Here is a 23331-nt window from a genome sequence, read left to right on the forward strand (position 1 = left end):
CTCTCCCATAGAACTGTATGGGGAGGGGGCGTAACCGTCGACCTCTAGGTCAATGCTACGCACATTAGCGTTCTCACTAAGCGCTAATGTGGGGGCCCCGTTCAGACCCCCCGCGATCAAACACGTATTATCCTGCACATAGGGGATAGGTGTTAAAATGCTGCAGATGTCCTTTAAGCAGGAAGACACGTCTTGCACTGCATGATTTGAGTCCCTGGTGGCGTAGTGTGTTACTGATGGTACCCTTTGTTACTTTGGTCCCAGCTCTCTGCAGGTCATTCACTAGGTCCCCCCGTGTGGTTCTGGGATTTTTGCTCACCGTTCTTCTGATCATTTTAACACCACGGGGTGAGATCTTGCGTGGAGTCCCAGATCGGGAGAGATTATCAGTGGTCTTGTATGTCTTCCATTTTCTAATAATTGCTCCCACAGTTGATTTCTTCACAACAAGCTACTTGCCTATAACCGTACAGATTCAGTCTTCCCAGCCTGGTGCAGGTATACAATTTTGTTTCTGGTGTCCTTCGACAGCTCTTTGGTCTTGGCCATAGTGGAGTTTGGAGTGTGACTGTTTTAGGTTGTGGACAGGTGTCTTTTATACTGATAACAAGTTCAAACAGGTGCCATTAATACAGGTAGAGGAGCTAATACAGGACAGAGGAGACTCTTAAAGAAGAAGTTACAGGTCTGTGAGAGCCAGAAATCTTGCTTGTTTGTAGGGACCAAATACTTATTTTTCACCATAATTTGCATATAAATTCTTTAAAAATCAGACAATGTGATTTTATGTATTTTTTTTTCTCATTATGTCTCTCATATTTGAGGTATACCTATGATAAAAATTACAGGCCTCTCTTCTCTCATCTTTTTACGTGGGAGAACTTGCACAATTGGGGGCTCACTAAATACTTTTTTTTGCCCCACTGTAATATGGCTCCTGAGGTCATGTTTGTTTGGACAATTGACCACTAGTCATGTTAGTAGCTAAGGGGCGCGTGCTGCCGATGTATATCCAGTTTAGGTGATATCACTAGGCCTTATTGTAAAGGTAAGTTGTCTCTCTGGAAAAGATCTAAACAATTTGGAAATACCACCATATTTTAATGCAAACATATTGTATTCTGCAATACATTATTTTCAGTAGGTTGCATACCTTCTTTGCTTTTAAACATGTCGCAAGTATGTATTGACATTGCATGTGTAAATATTATTATCAAAATCAATGAACGCTACATGATGAAGATTGTAGTGCTCAGATATCCATACAAATTCTATTGCACTAGCTCAAAAGAGAAATGTCCATTTCATATTTAATAGTAAAAATCAAATTGCTGGTTATCCTGACTCTTAATATGAAGTTTCAGTCTACAAGAATGGGTACAATACAAAGCACTGCTCTCATACATAACTACTAGATTGTAAATCAGTCATGTGTACAGTTCCCATATGATGCAGCTCATTCATTGTCATTTACTAGCTTATACTGTATCTGCAGACACATGACTGAGGAGGGCAAACTAGCCACATCTTTCATAACTAAAATATATTTCAATACATGTGTCATGGGCAGGAAATATTGTAATTCAGTCTTTGAAATAATTGCAAATACTTTCTCAATATCCAGTGTCAAAAGTTTATTTAAATGTGCTTTAACGCTTAAAGGAGTAGTCCAGTGGTGAAAAACGTATCCCCTATCCTAAGGATAGGGGATAAGTTTCAGATTGCAGGGGGTCCGACCGCTGCCCCCCCCCCCCCCTGCGATCTCTCTGTGCGGGGCCCCGACAGCCCACGGGAAGGGGGCGTGTTGACCACCGATGCCTTTGGCAATCTCCGGCTCTGCCATAGAGTTTTATTGAGGGGTTGTGTCGGCCGCCACTTCGTGCGGTGGTTGACACCCGCTATCTGGCCAGTGAGCCTGGCCCCCATACAGAGAGATCACAGGGGGGCCCCAGCGGTCGGACCCCCCACGATCTGAAACTTATCCCCTATCCTTAGGATAGGGGATAAGTTTTTCACTACTGGACTACCCCTTTAAGGTCGCATTCACACAGCAGAATTTCTGCACTGAATTCTGCATGAATTTTTAGCCAATACTTTTCAATGGGATTCCGCTGTCCCATTCACACAGCAGAATTTCTGCTGCAGAATTTCTGCTGCAGAATTTCTGCTGCAGAATTTCTGTGGCCAAAATTGCATTGAAGTGAATTGGCTATAAATTTATGCAGAATTTTCCTGCAGAATTCAGTGCAGAAATTCTGCCCTGTGAACCCGGCCTAAGGCACAACACAAGGTCTTACTTTGTTAGATTATTGTCACTTACCACATATTTTCAATAGTTCACAGCTGCAGGTCCACACCAAAATAGTGCAGATTTACCACTGTGGATGTGTTGTCAGATATGCACACCAAACACCAACAGACCCCATTGACTATGATGAGAGTTTCTGCGATGGCGCTACTCTGTACTCTATGTACTCTACTCTTTTTGGCAAAAAAAACAACTATGGCTGGTTGTGATGTAGACTTTATCGTCTGTACACCATCCTCTACTGTAAGCGTGCAGTGGATTAGACAGAAATTATCCGCCCAGAGATTCAGAGTGTGGCCAGCGGACCGCGCGGACATTGCAGTCCCCCAATAAACTGCAATGTGTTCTGCTAGAATATCTGCCTGAAGAATGAGCAACGCCATTCTTCAAGTGGATATTTTAAAGCGGATTTTCCGTTCACAAATTCCGCTTCCAAAATTCCAAAGTGTGAATTTGTGAATGAAAAACCCATTTGCTAGGATTGTGCATTTTAGCAAGCAGAACTTCTGCCTGCAATTTCAAAGCGGAATTGCAGTCGTAAATTCCGTAGTGTGAACCTAGCCTTAAACTTATACATTGGGGGTAATTTACTAAAGCTATAACTCTCAGACAGTGCAAACTTAGACAGGCAGAGTTATAAATCTGGCTCATCTGAAGATTCTCTAGTTAAAGTGGTACTCCACTGCTCAGCGTTTGGAACAAACTGTTCTGAACGCTGGAGCCTGCGCCGGGAGCTCGTGGCGTCATAGCCCTGCCCAATCATGATGTCGTGAGGAGCGGGGCTATGACGTCATAAGCTCCCAGCTCCAGCGTTCGGAGCAGCTTGTTCCAAACGCTGAGCAGCGGAGTACCCCTTTAAGTTTGGCCTACTGGAAAATGTTCAGCCCTTTGCCCTTACAACATGTTTTCAAGCATTAAACTATGCCTCAAATATACTTTTTATTTTTATTTTTTTAAATAACCTTGGATATTGTTCTGTGATTGTTTTACCATTAGATGCATTTTTATTTTATTTTAGGAAATAGCACGTCATCTACGACCTAGGACACTCCGTGCTCAGTTTGGACAAAATAAAGTGAAAAATGCAGTTCATTGTACTGACCTTCCAGAAGATGCCATGCTAGAGGTAAGATTTAGTATTCTGATGCTTTATATCAGCATTCCTAGACACTTGTTATATAAAACATTTTATTTGTTGGGGACTCAATTTCCTTATACTATAAAGATAAATTTCAAATTTAATGAAGTTTGTACTATGCACGCTTGTTGGCTTAGTTAAAGGAGTACTGTAGTGTTTTTTTAATGATCCCATTGTGCCCGGGCTGCAAAAAGTAAAAAAAACTAACTTTAACTCACCTTCCGCCACTTCCCACTTGCGTAGAAATAGCTCTTTGGTCCTCTGGTCCCGGTCTTCTTCCTGCTTCCATGTCCACGGATCGTCACACTACGATCAGCATATTGCCACCTCCGCCGGTGATAGGCTGAGGGCAGTGTCATGTAACAGGCCGGGGCTGCAGTGAAAAGGTGGGGGCCAGGCTCCTTATCTGACAATGGTAAGTACCTGTAACTAGTATATACCAGTGTGGTGGTAGAGTAAGTATTGGCAGACTTATATTTCTTTATCGCATAATCACATCCATCTTCTGAAAACATTGCTCTTGACTTATTTACATATTACAAGGCTTGACTTGTATTCTCAGCATTCGTGAAGTTATATGCACCTCTTGAACATACAATTCCAGTTCTCGCAAGAATCAGCCAGATTACATGCTTGAGCAAAGGTGTGTTACTGAATGCATTTGAATGATCCAACTGCAGACTTACCAACTGGGAAGAACTTTTAAAGGGAATGTGTCATCAGAAAATGACAGATTTGAAGTGGTATACAGCGGGAGGGGGATTTTTCAAAACTTTCTCAACTTAAAAGTCTACTAAAAAACAAACTTTTACTTACCTCTAGCGGTGCCCTTCAGTGGCCTGATCCCAGCTGCTCTCCTCTTCCGCTCCAGAAATCGTGAAGCCCGGGCCCAGAGTGTCACACCGCCCCTCAGCCAATCACTGGCCGCTGCGATGTTCCACCTCACCAGTAATTGGTTGAGGGGCAGTGTGACACTCTATGCCCTAACTTCAAGATTTCTGGAGCGGAAGAGGATGGTAGCCGGGACCGGAGCAGGGCACCATAGACACCACTGGAGGATAACCCCTTTAAATTAAGTTTTTGTGTTAAACCTATTTTTTTAAGATTTTTGGTAGTTTTTTTTTCTTCTAATTTTCCATTTTACTGTCTATATTATAAAACTATTATAAAACCATTTTTCCTACCTAAATGCATCCTTGTGGGAGAGGAAAATTAACTATTCTCAGCACCTGCCTGCCGGACAGTAAGCAGGATGTTTAAAAGTCCCGGGCAATCTATGCACCCTGAGAGAAACACGATCAGATGCATCTGATGCATCAAATTTTAGTTGACATATTAGTGATGTGTACGAAGTTTCTTGATATATCTCCATGTTAAGGATGTTAAGGAGGGGACTGATGGGAAGTCATTTGTACAGCATTACATTAAAAGGTGACCCCAGAGAGAAAGAACTATAGGAGCTCAGCCTCCCCTCCCTTATAGAATGACCTCTACACAGATCACAGAGGTCATGCTTACAAGCCTGCCCTATACAGGGACGGTTTTAGGCTTAGCATGGCCCTGGGCAAAATCAAAAGTGGGGCCCCAAAAGTCGTAATAGTGCACTAACCAGATTTGCACATTTTTGGTCACTTCAAATACCATAAAAAATATCTAAAAAGCAATTGAAAAGTCACATCAAAACAAAAATGGTACCGATAAAAACTACAAATCACAGAGCAAAAATGACCCTCATACAAAAACTATATTAAAAAAAATTATATAATAAATTGGGTATTGTTGTAACCGTATGGACCTACAAATTAGAGATAGTGTGTAGTTTTTACCAAAAGGTGTACTGTGTAGAAACAGATGCCCCCCAACTTACAAAATGGTGTTGTAATATTGAGGTTCTGAACCAGTGCGTGGTATAACACGGCATGCCTGCTACCCATCACCACTACAAGCAGCCACTGCTCTTTGTGGCTGAGGGCATCACCACCATCGCGCCTGATCCTAAGGTGGTGAGGGTGGTGTGATGGAGTTCCATGCGCCCCAGACAAATTTGCGTTCCCCCACATTAGGTTGGCATTATAGTCCCCCCCCCACAGTAGGTTGTCAGTATAGTTCCCCCACATTAGGTTTTAGTTCCCCCTCATTTAGTTGGCAGTATAGTTCCCCCACATTAGGTTGTAGTTCCCCCACATTAGGTTGGCAGTATAGTTCCCCCACATTAGGTTGGCAGTATAGTTCCCCCACATTAGGTTGGTAGTATAGTTCCCCCACATTAGGTTGGCAGTATAGTTCTACCATATTAGGTTGGCAGTATAGTTCCCCCCACATTTAGTTGGCAGTATAGTTCCCCCCACATTTAGTTGGCAGTATAGTTCCCCCCACATTAGGTTGTAGTTCCCCCACATTAGGCTGGCAGTTTTGTTCCCCCCACATTAGGTTGTAGTTCTCCAACATTAGGTTGGCAGTATAGTTCCCCCACATTAGGTTGTAGTTCCCCCACATTAGGTTGGCAGTATAGTTCCCCTACATTAGGTTGGCAGTATAGTTCCCCTACATTAGGTTGGCAGTATAGTTCCCCCACATTAGGTTGGCAGTATACTTCCCCCACATTAGGTTGGCAGTATAGTTCTCCCATATTAGGTTGGTAGTATAGTTCCCCCCACATTTAGTTGGCAGTATAGTTCCCCCCTCAATAGGTTGTAGTTCCCCCACATTAGGCTGGCAGTATTGTTCCCCCCCCCCCCCCCACATTAGATTGTAGTTCTCCAACATTAGGTTAGCAGTATAGTTCCCCCACATTAGGTTGTAGTTCCCCCATATTTAGTTGGCAGTATAGTTCCCCCACATTAGGTTGTAGTTGCCCCACATTAGGTTGGCAGTATAGTTCCCCCACATTAGGTTGTAGTTCCCCCACATTAGGTTGGCAGTATAGTTCCCCCACAATAGGTTGGCAGTATAGTTCCCCCACATTAGTTTGGCAGTATAGTTCCCCCACATTAGCTTGTAGTTCTCCCACATTTAGTTGGCAGTATAGTTCCCCCCACATTAGGTTGGCAGTATAGTTCCCCTACATTAGGTTGGCAGTATAATTCCCCCACATTAGGTTGTAGTTCCCCCACATTAGGTTGGCAGTATAGTTCCCCTACATTAGGTTGGCAGTATAATTCCCCCACATTAGGTTGTAGTTCCCCCACATTAGGTTGGCAGTATAGTTCCCCCACATTAGGTTGGCAGTATAGTTCCCCCACATTAGGTTGAAGTTCCCCCACATTTAGTTGGTAGTATAGTTTCCCCACATTAGGTTGTAGTTCCCCCACATTAGGTTGGCAGTATAGTTCCCCCACATTAGGTTGCAGTTCCCCCACATTTAGTTGGCAGTATAGTTCCCCCACATTAGGTTGGCAGTATAGTTCCCCCACATTAGGTTGGCAGTATAGTTCCCCCACATTAGCTTGTAAATCCCCCACATTTAGTTGGCAGTCTAGCTCCCCCACATTAGGTTGTAGTTCACCCACATTATGTTGGCAGTATAGTTCCCCCACATTAGGTTGTAGTTCCCCCACATTTAGTTGGCAGTATAGTTCCCCCACATTAGGTTGACAGTATAGTTCCCCCACAGTAGGTTATAGTTCCCCCACATTATGTTGGCAGTATAGTTCCCCCACATTAGATTATAGTTCCCCCACATTAGGTTGGCAGTATAGTTCCCCCACATTAGGTTGGCAGTATAGTTCCCCCACATTAGGTTGGCAGTATAGATCCCCCACATTATGTTGGCAGTATAGTTCCCCCACAGTAGGTTATAGTTCCCCCACATTATGTTGGCAGTATAGTTCCCCCACATTAGGTTGGCAGTATAGTTCCCCCACATTAGGTTGGCAGTATAGATCCCCCACATTAGGTTGGCAGTATAGATCCCCCACATTAGGTTGGCAGTATAGATCCCCCACATTAGGTCGGCAGTATAATTCCCCCACATTAAGTTGTAGTTCCCCCAAATTTAGTTGGCAGTATAGTTCCAACACATTAGGTTGCAGTTCCCCCACATTACGTTGGCAGTATAGTTCCCCCACATTAGGTTGTAGTTCCCCCACAGTAGGTTATAGTTCCCCCACATTAAGTTGGCAGTATAGTTCCCCCACATTAGTGTGGTTGGAGCACTGAAGATTATGTGCCGCTGGTAACTTACCATGCGCGTGTCCTCGCTACTCCGCTCTGCTCCTATGGGGGCATGCACGGGACGTCTGGAACATCCCTGCGTGCGCTACCTTCCAGCGGCAATGCGTTTTTAAAGTTAATGCGGGCCGCAGAAGGGTAACCGGGACATACTTGTGTCCCAAAAAGATCATCTTTCGGGACACATGGATGTCCTGAATGTGAGGGGGTAAATTATTCTGGGGGGGGGGGGGGGCAGTTGGCCGTCCGCCAACCATCCACTACTCTATCCTTCTGGATCATCCAGGGTTGCACGGCACTCATCAGTGAACAGGACTGTTTGAAAATTTGTCTTCATGTATTTTGCTGCCCAATGCAGTGATTTCTGCTTTTGAGCATTGGTTAGTGGTGGCCGAATAGAAGGCTTATGCACAGTTTCAAGACTCTGGAGGACTCTACACCTTGATGTCACTGGGACTCCAGGGGCACCAGCAGCTTCAAATATCTGTTTGCTGCTATGTAATGGTATTTTAGCAGCTGCTCTCTTGATCCGATGCATGGATCTGGTTGAAATCTTCCTCAATGTGCCTTTATCTGCACGAACCCATCTGTGCTCTGAATCAGCCACAAATCTCTTAATAGTGCGATGATCCCGCTTAAGTTTTCGAGAACTATCTAATGTTTTCATACCTTGTCCAAGGCATTGAACTATTTAACTTTTTTCGGCAGCAGAGAGATCCTTTTTTCTTTCCCATATTGCTTGAAAATGGTGTCCGCTTAATATTATGGAACAACCACCTTTAGTAGTTTTTCCTTAAATTGGGCTCACCTGGCAATCTAGTTATTACAGGTGTCCGAGAATGTTTTCAGTGATCAAAAGAGCCGGGACACAATGCCATCCATGAGTTAAGAGGAAAAACAAAATATTTATTCTTTCTGACACTTAAATAGAATTTGCATAATAATTTGGAACAGGGTGTGTAACATTGTTGGCCTATTCAATTTACGAGTTGCAGGTCCCTAAAATCTCACCCCATTAACCATAAATAATAGTTATCCAAAGGATAGGACCTCAATAACAGACTCAGATGATCCAATATCCAGAGAGCTATTGTCAATGACTCATATTTGAAATAAGCCACTGTTATGTGGCTTAAAGAGGTATTCTGGCTTTATACATCGTATCCCCTATCCAAAGGACCCCCGCGATCTTGGAGAAGCCCCGGCATTCTGTGCTTGGCGCTGCCTCCGAGACATGACGTCACGGCCACACACCCTTGTGACGTCACGAGGGGGCGTGGCAGTGGTGTCATGTCTCTGAGGCAGCGCCCTGCACAGAATGTCGGTGGTTGCATAGAAGGTTGCGGGGTCCCAGCGGCGGGACCCCTGCAATCATACATCTTATCCCCTGTCGTTTAGATAGGGGATAAAATGTATAAAGCCGAAATACCCCTTTAACCCAAAGTTCAGTTTTTGGAACATTATTTTATACAACTTATATCTATATACAATATACAGCATGGCCCTGGTGTTTGGAGATGTGATGCAATCTGTAGAAGATGTGGTAATTTATTGATAAAATCAAAAGAACTTACTGCATAATATTTGGGCATCCACTTGACAAATTAGTGTAGACAAAGGTCAACTTCAGTGGGACTTTTCTTCAAACACACATCAGTGTAACAATTGGGACATTTTTTGGCATGTATTTTGGGTTATAATTTGCCCAATATACATCCAAAGTAAAAAAAAAAGCCATACATGCAATACATAGTGGCTGCTCCCTGAACTAGGCCTAGAACGGCCACAATGTGTGGAAGTAAACTGCACACTACTTTTTACCAGACAACCCCTTTAAGCCTGGCGGTGTTGATTACGTTGCGAAAGGTAGGTTCTATTTATGTAAACACAACAAAAAACATGAATGTGTGAACACAGCCTATAGGTTTTCACTTGTATGGTAATTGACTGACTAGACTGTGATATGACATTAAGCTTTAAAACTGATTCAATGTAACATTGCATGGACTAGATGAAACACCATAAGGTTCCTGCCCTAGAGGCTAGCAGTACTCCATTGGGGTTCTCTCTTCTAAAATTACCTAATGCCTTTGGGTTTCCTTTGCTGAAGGATACTGTACCCTTGGACTGTTATTGTGTCAGATTTTCTCTTTCATCTAAAGGTTGTTATTAACTATGCTTTTATGTAGTTTGTATTTACATGGTTAAAAACTATCCAGTTTTAAGGACCTATTTAAGGCATAACCCATTACTTCCCATTGCATTTATTGAATAAGCATTGGGCATCCTGTTGAGCATAATAGTAGTAAAGCCCCTACAGTGTGACTAATGCTCATATTGTATTGTGAAAGCTTTGGTTCTAAAACTGCAGTTATTGTAGTTGAGAACAGCATAAACTGGGGGAGGTCTGATGGTGATTAGCATAGCAACTTGCTATATGCTATAAATATCCTCTAAAAGGGTGAATAATACATACACAGGAGATTTGTATGCACTCCCACCTACTTCCTTTATTATTAGCGATCTACAGGGTGGGCCATTTATATGGATACACCTTAATAAAATGGGAATGGTTAGTGATATTAACTTCCTGTTTGTGGCACATTAGTATATGTGAGGGGGGAAAATTTTCACACACTGATAGCAACACCGCAGGAGAAATGCTAGCACAGGCTTCCAGTATCCGTAGTTTCAGGTGCTGCAGAATGGGCAAAACAAAAATTGCAACAGGACCCTCAGTTTACGCAGAAGATTTTGTTCATTGATGAGGCAAACTTTTATGTGAATGGTGAAGTTAACAAACAAAACCACCGCTATTGGTCTGACACTAACCCACATTGGATAGATCCCTCCAAGACTGTTGGAACACAAAAATTGATGGTACGGTGTGGTACATGGGGTACAAAGATAGTGGGGCCATTCTTCATCAATGGAAACCTCAAGGCCAGCAAGATGGTGCACCACCACATTATGGGTGTCAGGTCCGAGCATTCCTAGATGAACAGTTACCCGGAAAGTGGATTGGTCGTTGTGGGCCAGTTGAATGGCCCCCAAGGTCTCCTGATCTGACCCCCTTAGACTTTTATCTTTGGGGTCATCTGAAGGCAATTGTCTATGCTGTGAAGATACGAGATGTGCAGCACCTGAAACTACGGATACTGGAAGCCTGTGCTAGCATTTCTCCTGCGGTGTTTCTATCAGTGTGTGAAGAGTGGGAGAAGAGGGTTGCATTGACAATCCAACACAATGGGCAGCACATTGAACACATTTTATAAGTGGTCAGAAACTTGTAAATAACTCATGAAAGAATAAAGTTACATTAAAACCAAGCACATCATTGTTTTTCTTGTGAAATTCCCAATAAGTTTGATGTGTCACATGACCCTCTTCCTATTGAAAAAACAAAAGTTGGATTCAAAATGTCCAACTTTAAAATGGCCGCCATGGTCACCACCCATCTTGAAAAGTTTCCCCCCTCACATATACTAATGTGCCACAAACAGGAAGTTAATATCACCAACCATTCCCATTTTATTAAGGTGCATCCATATAAATGGCCCACCCTGTATAAGATAGTTTATTTAAAAAAAAAGCACAGGCAGCATGGAAGCTTAGTGGTTAACACTATTTTCTGACTAAGATGGACCAAATGCACAAATTTTTTTTGAAGTGTATCGGTCGCTTTAAAAAAAAATTTACATTTTTTTTTGATAATTTCCTATAGACATGTAAAAAGTTTTGATCAGTCAAGGCCTGAGTGAGCACCCAGACCCATCAAAACTTTTAACATGTGTCTTCAACATATCAAAAGTGCCACTGTCCATTGGAAGAGACTGGCGTTGAACGTTCAGTAGGTACATTCAATTAAAACAGAAAAAAATTGAAAAAGAATCCTACATCATTTGAAGTAATAGTTTATAATCATTCTTATTGAAGATACAAATTTTATGTAAAGTTTTCAGAAAAAGTACCGCCCTATGGTCAACTATAGTGCAAAAAGCTATATCCAATGTACGGTAGGCCTTCAGCTTTAATTTACAGTTGGGCTATAGACAGTTTAGTAATGCACAGCATCTACAAGAGAGAAGCATAAAACTGTTAAAGGATGAAAACTAAAAAAAAGTAAAGACAAACCAGTGATGTACACACTAAAGAGATCTTGTGGGTGGTCCCTCCCCCTCAAACACCAATGAGGTATCCACATGGTTCCTGCCATGTCACTGTATTCAGATGCCAGAAAGACTCCCGTGTGTTAAATAGACTTAAAGGGGTTATCCAGGAATTGAAAAACAGAGCTAATTTATTTCAAGAACAGCTCCCTCTCTGTCTCCAGGTTGGGTGTGGTATTACAACTTGGCTCCATTCCCTTCAACGGATCTGGGCTGCAGGTCCACACCAAACCTGGAGACAGACAGGGAGCGGTTTGTAAAAAAAAAAAATAATAATAACCCTGTTAAGCTTTGTGCACAAGTCCACATATTCCGCCCAAAATAAATTACAACTGGACAATCCATTGGCAGTTGTTCCCATGGCGGAAATTCTGCCAAATGCTGCAATGGAATTTCCAAGCAGAATTTTTAAGCTGGATTTTGCACGGACATTCCGCCATGTGAATGGGTCCTGAGTGTCAAGGATAGTATCTGAAGAAGCTCTTAGACTGCTTTACCACTTGCCGTTTTGATGCAGTTTCTGAAGCTAGAACTAGCAGAAGTGGATTTAAGAAAATATAATTAGAAAAAAGGGAATATCCGGGGGAAGTCCACCACATGGCGTGGGATGTAATTACCGAACTCTGAGTGCACCATCCTCCCCGCCCACTAAATTTTCTCTCTCATTCTTCCTCCTGCACATCCTGTTAAAACTGCTTTTCTTAGCAGTCCTCACTGCCGAGAACATTAGGGGGCGTGGCTTGATGGTATGATGTCAGAAAAAGGTATGGCTTGATGAGCTATGATAGAAAAGGGGTGTCTTTCTTGGACGATGTTACAAAGGGGTGTAGTTTGTTGGATGCCACCAGAAAGGGGAAAGGGGCTGTAGCAGAGGACCCTGAAAGCCAGTGCAAAGCGTGATCTCTGTCTGTTAGGAGGGGTGAGAGAGGAGACAAAGTGGACAGGTTTTCCTTCACTTATGCCTTATGTCACAGCATATTCTAACAGGACAAACGGCCCAGTACAGGTAATAAGTGTATATTACAATACAATTGGTCTGACCATGAGGGGACAAAATATAATTACATTTTACTGTCTGGAATACCCCTTTCCCATATGGTTTTGGTCTCTTTACAACTCTACGTCTATTTGAGAAGAGCTAATAGGTGGGGGAGAGGAGCATATCGCAACTCTACAGAGCACTACTATTACAAGGTTAACCAAGAGTTATCCTTATGACTGAATAGGGTGTATAGATGGAATTCTCTAGGCCAGACAAGCCCCTTTTTAATCATCTGGTGCCAGAAAGTTAAACAGATTTGTAAATTATTTATTTAAAAAAAAAATATGAATCCTTCCAGTACTTATTAGCTGCTGAATACTACAGAAGAAATTATTTTCTTTTTGGAACACAGAGCTCTCTGCTGACATCACGAGCACAGTGCTTTCTGCTGACATCTCTGTACATTTTAAGAACTGTCCAAAGTAGGAGAAAATCCCCATAGCAAACCTATCCTGCTCTGGACAGTTCTTAAAATGGACAGAGATGTCAGCAGAGAGCACTGTGCTTGTGATGTCAGCATAGAGCACTGTGTTCCGAAAAGAAAAGAATTTCCTCTTTAGTATTCAGCAGCTAATAAGTACTGGAAGGATTAAGATTTTTTAATAGGTAATTTACAAATCTGTTTAACTTTCTGGCACCAGTTTATTAAAAAAAAAAAAGTTTTCCACCGGATTACCCCTTTAAGTTACGTTGCTTATATGCTTTATCTAAAATATCAATGTTAGAAGTTGCTGATACTGAGTTTAGCACCTATGCAGAATCATCTGCCAATACAGGTGGATGGAGTTTTTTTTAATTTATTTATTTATTTTTATTCTGCATTTGCATGCTCTGGAAAAAAAACGTGAAATAATAATCCATTGCCTATTCATAATTCCTTAGGATTTTACCCAAAAGCTGCCCATATTGTAAATTTAACTGAAAACATACAGCTTGTGTGACCAGGGCTAAGCCGTAAAACCTGAAATAGAGTTTTACCTTTTTTTGAGAGACAAGAAATATTAAAAGATATTTAGTGCAGTGTTTCCCAACCAGTGTGCATCCAACTCTTGCAAAACTACAACTCCCAGCATGCCCGGACAGCCAAAGGCTGTCCGGGAATACTGGGAGTTGTAGTTTTGCATCAGCTGGAGGCGCACAGGTTGGGAAACACCGAGACAGAGCACCAGATTGATCACGGAAAGAGTAGCCATTATGGAGTGCACTGTTAACTATATTGAATTTAAAGGGCTACTCTGCCCCTAAGCATCTTATCCCCTATTCAAAGAATAGGGTATAAGCGGCTGGACCTCCCTGCGATCTCTGGGCCAGTACTGAAAGCTTGGGGCTTCAGTGTTCGTGACGCCACGCTTTGCCCCCTCCATTCATGTCTATGGAGGGGCGCTGATGGCTAGTACACAGCCATCAGCTCCATAGACATAAATGGAGGGGGCGTGACAGCAGTAGTTGCCCGTCATCCGGCATGGGGCAGAGTTTACAGGTTTCCTTTGGATAGGGCATAAGATGTTAATGGATGCTTTGTAAACGTTTCACCCACAACAACAAGTGTTGTTGTGATACCATTACTGGGAGATCCAGCAGCAGTACGACAACTACTAGTATTACACTCGCAACTAATGCTCAATGTTATCTCTCCTAGGTACAATATTTCTTCAAGATACTAGACAGCTGAAGCGCCACCTGAAGGAAGACACACACACAGAGGAATTGGCTTATTCATTTTATTGTCTGATGTTTCGACTGAAAGAGCACTGTACTCCTTGCAAATATTACAGATGGTTGAACAATGTGCGCACAGTAGACATGTAATAATACATCCTATGGGATACTGCATTGCATGTTTTTAAAACTTGTTTTAAAATAAAGATTTATTTTTCAACACGTGACTTTGGTTTATTTCATACATTACTTTTTCTTGAAGAAAAATAAAATTTTACAACTGCATAAATATAAAATTCTTCCACCATGAAAATGGTTAAAACATTTGTAAAGACACAGCACCAAACTGCGATGCTTCCTGAAAAAAAAAAAAATAATATATATATATATATAACGCAAAACAATTAACCCTATTCCTGGCAAAAAGTGACAGTCAGACCCAGGCCTCAACACACCTTCATAACATACATAAGAAATAAGGGGGAGGGCTTCATATAAAAGCATTAAATACAAAGCACAGCACAACCCATCACCTGTTGCGTAAAGTGAAGCGAAAGAAACACAAAGGGAAAAAAAAATGGAGAAAGCCCTGTTCCCCTTTTTACGAATAAAACAAAATCAATGCCACGTAAAAAAAAAAAAAAAGGCTTTATGGAGTGCTATGAAATATTCTTATTGGTTGGCCGTCTCACTACCATGCCAGTTTTATTCCCGATAGAGAGTATTTACACCTTGGACTAAAAGCTTGCTCACAAAAAAATGAAGGAAAAAAAAAAGAAACACACATAGCTTGGCGGAAAGTGTAGATTCTTCACATCTGCTACTGTACAATACACTAAAAAAATAAAATACACTATGCAGCAACATTCTGGGGCCAAAAACATTGCTCACTACATTTTGATTCTGGAATCATAATTTACAGCATGACGGGCATCTCCCAAGGTTCAAGTCATTTATTAGTTTCTCTCATTTACAGTAAAATAAATACTTGTTGCTATTGCTACACCTTGATTTTACATTCTAACCCTAGTAAATGCAGAAAGCTAGTGTAAAGCATATATATTTAGTGAAGGTCCCATACATGACAGTTTGTTCAAGACTAAAAGTTTTTTTTCTTTTGAATTTTAGATTATGGTATTACACAGGCGGCGCCCGCGATCAGCTACTCCTTATCACCACCTTTATATCAAAGCGTCCCTGAAAACGGTCTTTCTCGCTATAATGTATGTTCTCGCCATACGCCTTGCACTCGATACGAACTTCTGTGTCCATGGTGATGTTTGTCAATTGCAAAGCAATGAGGGGTTGTAGATAGTTTGGTTGTAGCAGCTTTCCGTAGTATGGATAGTAGTTCAAGGGGAATCCTACGTATCCGCCCATACCAAAGTACTGGATCGAATTAATGTGAGTCTGATCCTCCTCTCTCTGTAAATAAAATTGAATCATAAGATTGAATGAAATTACCATGCTGTATTTATTTCACTACTCACTATGGGGAAGATTTATCAAAATTCGTGCAAACGAAAAGTTGCCCAGTTGCCCATAGCAACCAATCAGATCGCTTCTTTCATTTTGCAGAGGCTTTGTTTAAAATGAAAGAAGCGATCTGATTGGTTACCATGGGTAACTGGGCAACTTTTCCTCTGGACAGGTTTTGATAAATCTCCCCCTATGAGATTACCAGCAGATTTTCATGTATGAAGTATATGTAAATGTACCCTCATAGTGGTCTAACATATAAAGCTTCTAGTGCTCCTCCGTTATTATGTTATTTTAATGGCTGTCTTTAATAACCCTGCTGTAAATTGTCTGCAGCAGTACACAAGCCAGTAGTAGTGTATGGGCACTGCATACAAATGTGATCTCTCTTTTGCTCATACTTTAAAGGGGTACCCCGGCCCTAAGGCATCTTATCCCCTACGGCCGTCACGCCCCCTCCCATAGGCTTGCACTGAGGGGGCGGAGTCGTGATGTCACTATACTCCGACTCCGTGGTCGTAACGCTTTAGACTTGGAGCCTCCAGCGCTGCGTGGAGCTCACACAGGTGGGACCCCCGTGATCAGACATCTTATCTGTCACCTGCAGACAAACCACTGCAGCTGCTTCTTTTATAGGGTTGGTGGGGGTCCCTGACATCTGGCCCCACTGATCAAGTGGTGACATGCCATAGTGATAGGGCATTGCGATAGAATGCAACATCCTTTTTGTCCTCAAAACCAATGTTGTGCAAATAACGACTGTAATTTTCCCAATCAGTTCTTTTAAACTTAATAAAACAGCTGTTTTTGTCAAACACCTATTAATTTTACAGCTGTATTTTTTTGGGGGGGGCTGTACATGGCCTGTGCGCACACATCCATAATCAGAATAAATCTGCTTCAAACTAAACCCTATTGGATTTAGGTGCCCAGTTAGCACTACTATTTTTCTGCACTAGGGCCACCGGTTTATATGTGATCAGGGTAACAGCTGCTTATATGTTCTCCAATGCTCTATTTAGTGCTACTCTGCAGTTGAGAGATAAGAACAGAAGCTACAGTTTGAATACTTTTCGTGCTCTGGGGTTTTCTAAACAGAGAACTGAGCAGACGTTTTGTTATACTTGAATTTCCAGTAGCCGTTCATTGTATATATCAGCAGATCTTACCCTTCCTCCACAGAAGATAGGAAGGATGTTTGGGTTGTATTCAGCATTGGCATCAGGAAATGATCCATTTTGTGGAGGCTGCAACAATAAAATGTTCAGTAAATTTTTGGTTGTCCGACTCCTGTGTTCACACACACAGCCTAAATGTGAATGTCTACATCAGTGTTTCTCAACCAGGGGGCCTCCAGCTGTTGCACAACTACAACTCCCAGCATGTCTGGACAGCCAAAGGCTGTCTGGGCATGCTGGGAGTAGTAGTTGTGCAACAGCTGGAGGCACCCTGGTTGGGAAACACTGGTCTACATATAGTCCTAAACCTTAATAAAACATACCTTTGGTTTAAATCCCAGAACTCTGTTCAGCTTCACAATTATACAGGGCTTGCCATCTTTAAAGCCAAAAGTTGGATCTTGTAAACCAGAGCAACTTCCAAGCCAGTCCCTCTTAAAAATACAGGATCTCTTTTTGCCATCTGCTCCATTTATTGGCCCACGGTCAATGTAATCGCCAGGTTTGTCTTAAAAAAAAAAGAAGGAAACTAGTTTAGAAAAAAAAAGTTTCACAATCCAAATATCACTGTTCTGAATGACACGCACACTTGGCCAGGCCAGTAATGCATGTTTATATAGGGGAAACAGGAGAATTAGCTGTTCGGCTGCCAGCCACCACCAATAGCAGATATATCAGCTTGTCATTCCAGCACTGCAAATGTTAAATGATTTTGTCTCGTCCTTATTCGTCCAGTACTTTAGTACTGTTCATCTAGATTCCAGGTAGGGAACAAATGCTTAAATGGGTTATCCAGGAAAAAACTTTTTTTTATATATCAACTGGCTCCAGAAAGTTAAACAGATTTGTAAATTGCTTTCAGTACTTATGAGCTTCTGAAGTTAAGGTTGTTCTATTCTGTCTAAGTTCTCTCTGATTACACGTGTCTTGGGAACCGACCAGTTTAGAAGAGGTTTGCTATGGGGATTTGCTTCTAAACTGGGCGGTTCCTGAGACACATGTCATCAGAGAGCACTTAGACAGAAAAGAACAACCTTAACTTCAGAAGCTCATAAGCACTGAAAGGATTAAGATTTTTTAATAGAAGTACTTTACAAATCTGTTTAACTTTCTGGAGCCAGTTGATATATAAAAAATAGTTTTTCCTGGATAATCTCTTTAATATCATACACTTGATTCTAATACTCGACTAGAGTTCGGGGTCTCAATACTCACCTTTGCAGTCTTCAAAAATCATCTGGTCTTCTTGCTTGCTATCATTGTACTTTTCTAAAAACTTAGTGATTCCATTCACATAGTCTTTATATGTTTCTGGATCCTTAACTGAAAAGGATATTTCTGTTTTCACAGCTTTTGGTAGCTGGGTCAGTCCTGGAATATAAAAGAGAATCTATTCAGCATGACATCCTCATCCTGATCACGCTGCAGCATGTGCCATAAGGTTACCCGCCTTGGCCACTTGGTTGGTTACACCTTTTAAGAACTTGATCGGACACAAGGTTCTGCTCTAGGTGGCACACAGTTGCTACGTTCTAAAGGACTCTACAGGACTGAGATGTAAAGATCTTGTCCGTGGCACCAAGCTGAGATAAGTGCTTTGTGGTCCTTCTGGGAGTAGTCAATAGAAGATGTGAAATCTAGAGTCACCAGACTAGAAAACGTACAACCTCCAGCTGGACACTTTTGGTGAGTCCACTGTCTCAGTTTCTCAATGATCTACCACTTGACCATGTTTGCAACCTTCTTTTATTGAATTACAGCCACTTACTATATGTATACCTAAACAACCCCTCCCGTTCCTGCTCAAAACAATAGTCTTATGATGACTTAAAGAAGTAGTCCTGTCCTGAAAAACTTATCCCCTATCCTAAGGACCCCCCACAATCTGAAACAGCTCCCATACGGGGCCCCGGCTAGCTGGCCAAAGAGCGCGTGTCGACCACCGCAAGTGGTATCCCCTCAATACAATGCTATGGCAGAGCCGGAGATTGGCGTGTCAGCCGCCGCTTCATGCGGTGGTCGACACGTCCCCTTCCCGCGGGCTGCTGAGGCTTCGTACGGGAGATCGCAGGGGGTCCCAGCGGTCAGACCCCCGCAATCTGAAACTTATCCCCTTTCCTTAGGATAGACTGGAAATCTCCTTTAAGCAGCCTATGAATAAAAACCACACAAAAATGAACCTCACATTGCATATGATATAATGTCCGTGTGGATCCAGTAGACCTCATATCATATAATAGATCCTGAAAGACATTAGAAGATAACTGCAGCTATTAGAAAAAAGGCTGAATAGTCTGAATACTAATGTGTATTATTGATTGATCTGCTGAATTCCTACATACACTTGCACAGTACTCAAAATGGTGGACGGCACAGGGTACATACAAAATGGGGTATAGGTACAGATATGTCAGGTTTGGTAGTCGGGATAAATTTTTGTTTTTGTACATTATTTTTCACTTAAAACGGGTACAAGCTGGGCATAAACATTTTTACATTACATCTCTGGCTACGTTTATAAGATTATCTGCATTACCTCTACATAGAAAGGGGGGATACCCGCCTTGTTGGCACTACACTGGGCATTTTGTGCCATGTTCCAAGGCTAATATAGTCTGTAATACAACAACTCCTACAGTGATTTCAGCTTGTCTTACTGGCATTGTTTCAGTCTTTTTTTAAATTGTTCTACACATTGTACACTGCTCAAAAAAATTAAGGGAACACTAAGATAACACATCCTAGATCTGAATAAATGAACTAACCGTATGAAATACTTTCGTCTTTACATAGTTGAATGTGCTGACAACAAAATCACACAAAAATTATCAATGGAAATCAAATTTATCAACCCATGGAGGTCTGGATATGGAGTCACACTCAAAATCAAAGTGGAAAACCACACTACAGGTTGATCCAACTCTGATGTAATGTCCTCAAAACAAATCAAAATGAGGCTCAGTAGTGTGTGTGGCCTCCACGTGCCCGTTTGACCTCCCTACAAGTGGCGGATGGTCTCCTGAGGGTTGTCCTCCCAAACCTCTACTAAAGCATCCACCAACTCCTGGACAGTCTGTGGTGCAATGAAGCGAGACATGATGTCCCAGATGTGCTCAATCGGATTCAGCTCTGGGGAACGGGAGGGCCAGTCCATAGCATCAATGCCTTCCTCTGGCAGGAACTGCTGACACACTCCAGGCACATGAGGTCTAGCATTGTCTTGCATTAGGAGGAACCCAGGGCCAACTGCACCAGCATATGTTCTCACAAGGGGTCTGAGGATCTCATCTCGGTACCTAATGACAGCCAGGCTACCTCTGGCAAGCACATGGAGGGGTGTGAGGCCCCCAATGAAATTCCACCCCACACCATTACTGACCCACCACCAAACCAGCAATGCTGGAGGATGTTGCAGGCAGCAGAACATTCTTCACTGCGTCTCCAGACTCTGTCACGTCTGTCACGTGCTCAGTGAGAACCTGCTTTCATCTGTGAAGAGCACAGGGCACCAGTGGCAAATTTGCCAATCTTGGTGTTCTCTGCAAATGCCAAACGTCCTGCACGTTGTTGGGCTGTAAGCACAACCCACACCTGTGGACGTCGGGCCCTCATACCACCCTCATGGAGTCTGTTTCTGACCATTTGAGTGGACACATGCACATTTGTGGCCTGCTGGAGGCCATTTTGCAGGATTCTGGCAGTGCTCCTCCTTGCACATAGGCGGAGGTAGCGGTCCTGCTGCTGGGTTGTCCCCACTGGTAAATCAGTGTTGCTTCTAAACCAATTAATTCACAAGTAATAGATCAAAAACAAGTAATAGATCAAAAATGTAGACGTTTTACAAAAAAAAAAAGGCACAATCCCTCACTGTGGGTTCAGAATACATCTGCCCATAGAAGTCTATGAAAAGGGAAAAGGTTAGTGAGTGACTGAAGAGTGACACAGGCAGATAGGACTGAAGCTTGTAGTGAGGGATATATGTAACCCTAGTGCTTGATTCACAGTTTACACTTCTGTTCTACAATGTTCTCCATGCTGCTGCAACCTCTGATGAAGTGCTTTAGAAATATAGGAGAAAAAAAAAATAATTCTTCTCTGTGTGTGCAATGTATGGGAGACATCACAGCTGTTAGGGCTTCATCCACTAGCTTAAGTTCATCTGTTATTCTCAGTTGTTCCTGACAGTAAACCTGCCCTTTATTTTAAACATGCATTTAATTATGGCCATAAAATAAGCAGGACCCTTTTTTGGGCTGTAAAAAGCCCGGAAGATGTTCAAAATAAAAATAGCAGTTTTTTGGGCTATAGCCCAAAAATATGGCTTTAAATCCAGCTGTAAGGACACCAGTGATAACATGACACAGAACATAAAACAGGTACCAAAAAAATTCCCCAAAAATCTACCAGCACTATACAGGTTACCATATTCTGCCCAGGTCTGGCACTAGGTACTGTCTCAAAAAAGGTGTATGAACCATGATTAAGACTTGTTAACAAGTCGAAACGCGTCTGTGCTGTTATTTTTATTTTTTTCCACTATTTTTTCCACCTGTATGATTTTACACCGTTTTTTTTTCATTAAAGTTGGATTTTAACTGCTTGGGAGCCAGATATCCGCCTACATCTTCCATGGAACTAGGTACTGTCTACCTATTGTAGATTTGTATGAATGAATAGATCTGTCCATGGATGGGAGACCTATGTCAATAAACACTGTTCCCCATGCAGCTACTTCTATCACTCTTTGTTCTGCTAAGCCTTAGAGACAAGTCAGATGATGGTTCCTATACGCATAACAAGAGACCTCCTGTAGGGATATCACCTATATTTGGTGTCTCCTTATTTCAGAGATTAAGGGTTAAACATACAGATTATGTACAGTACATGACAGACCCAAATGCTTTTTTGTAATGGGATGCCCAGCTAAAACTAATGTATTGTCTGCTTAGTAAGTAACAATAGGAAATAGTACATATAGTACATGACATCTGTAGCGCATAGATGCTTTTCTACAACTCCATTGTATATGAACACGCACAGGAAAAAAAAAAAAAAAAAAGAAACCCTTAGGAGTGAATCATTAACCCTCCCAGAGAGTGAAGGTCATAGCTAGAGGGGAAGTGGCTGGGATCACTCCTCCGGTGTAACGCATGCGTCAGCACAGTAAGCACATGGTGTACAGAGAAAAGCAGAAAGGCACTTCCCCTTTACATTGTGCAGCGTGTTCACTTTAGATAAGACATGGAATTGCTTACACCGAATTCTGAGGAAAGTGGCTTTATTCCCGTCACAGCTGGGACTCTTCTAGACTACGAATACACACTCCGCAAGCAGAGGCTCGCATGTCATCCTACCAGGCTGCTGAATTATTAAGTATTTGTATATGTGAGAGTATGGCGGGTTACCTCTGCTGTCATGGGAGGGGAGTGACTAAGTAAATGTAGTAGGGTAAAGGAAAAATCCTAATAATAAACACAGAAGACAACACAAGGGAGGATACGGAACATTAAGGGTCTATTCACCCGTACAGTATCGTGCACATATTTGAAGCTGCGTTCATTCATTTAGTTCTGGAGCATCAAATATGCACAGGACACTATACAGGTGAATACACCCTAAAGGTCTATTCACATGTACAGTATACTTCACAGGATTTAAAGGGGTACTCCACTGGCCATCGTTCGGAAGTAAATGTTCCGAACGCTGTTTTTGCGCTGCACGCCCCTCTTGACATCACGGTTAAGCCCCCTCAATGCAAGTCTATGGGAGGGGGCGTGACGTCCGTCACGCCCCCTCCCATAGACTTGCATTGAGGGGGCGTGGCCGTAATATAACGAGGGGCGTGGCCGACCCCTGCAGCGCAAAAACAGAGTTCGGAACATTTACTTCCGAACGATGGCCAGTGGAGTACCCCTTTGAAGCTGAATATACCCTAATATATTGGAAGGTACCTAGCAATGACTAAGATGTAGAACTACAAGTCTCAGCATGCTTCCCAAGAAATAACGTAGAGGAAGATGGTCTTTCTGCGCCACACATCCTACTATTCTGTTTTTACCGATTTAGCTCTTTCTTCACAATCCCTCTAAATGCTGTAAGCAGTATCTGTATAACGGAGAAGAGACTGTGTAACCCAATACCTCTGCCTAATCCCATCAGAGATGATCAGAATTTGCTATTATTTACTG

General features: G+C 42.3%; 2 protein-coding genes across 2 annotated transcripts in view; one reads left to right on the forward strand and one right to left on the reverse strand.

Moving 5' to 3' along the window:
* Nucleotides 1–14877, forward strand: part of NME7 (NME/NM23 family member 7) — a 185791-nt gene extending 170914 nt beyond the window's left edge. The window contains exons 11-12 of the mRNA XM_056558201.1: nt 3327–3434; nt 14467–14877. Coding sequence (XP_056414176.1) covers nt 3327–3434; nt 14467–14499 — 141 coding nt within the window. The 3' untranslated portion in view covers nt 14500–14877. The remainder of the gene's footprint in view (nt 1–3326; nt 3435–14466) is intronic.
* Nucleotides 14535–23331, reverse strand: part of ATP1B1 (ATPase Na+/K+ transporting subunit beta 1) — a 15089-nt gene continuing 6292 nt past the window's right edge. The window contains exons 3-6 of the mRNA XM_056558202.1: nt 18359–18514; nt 17467–17651; nt 17135–17212; nt 14535–15911 (exon numbers count right to left, since the gene is read on the reverse strand). Of these exons, the coding sequence (XP_056414177.1) occupies nt 15645–15911; nt 17135–17212; nt 17467–17651; nt 18359–18514 (686 nt within the window). The 3' untranslated portion in view covers nt 14535–15644. The remainder of the gene's footprint in view (nt 15912–17134; nt 17213–17466; nt 17652–18358; nt 18515–23331) is intronic.

Source organism: Hyla sarda, chromosome 2, assembly GCF_029499605.1.
Source record: "Hyla sarda isolate aHylSar1 chromosome 2, aHylSar1.hap1, whole genome shotgun sequence".
Lineage (NCBI taxonomy): Eukaryota > Metazoa > Chordata > Amphibia > Anura > Hylidae > Hyla > Hyla sarda.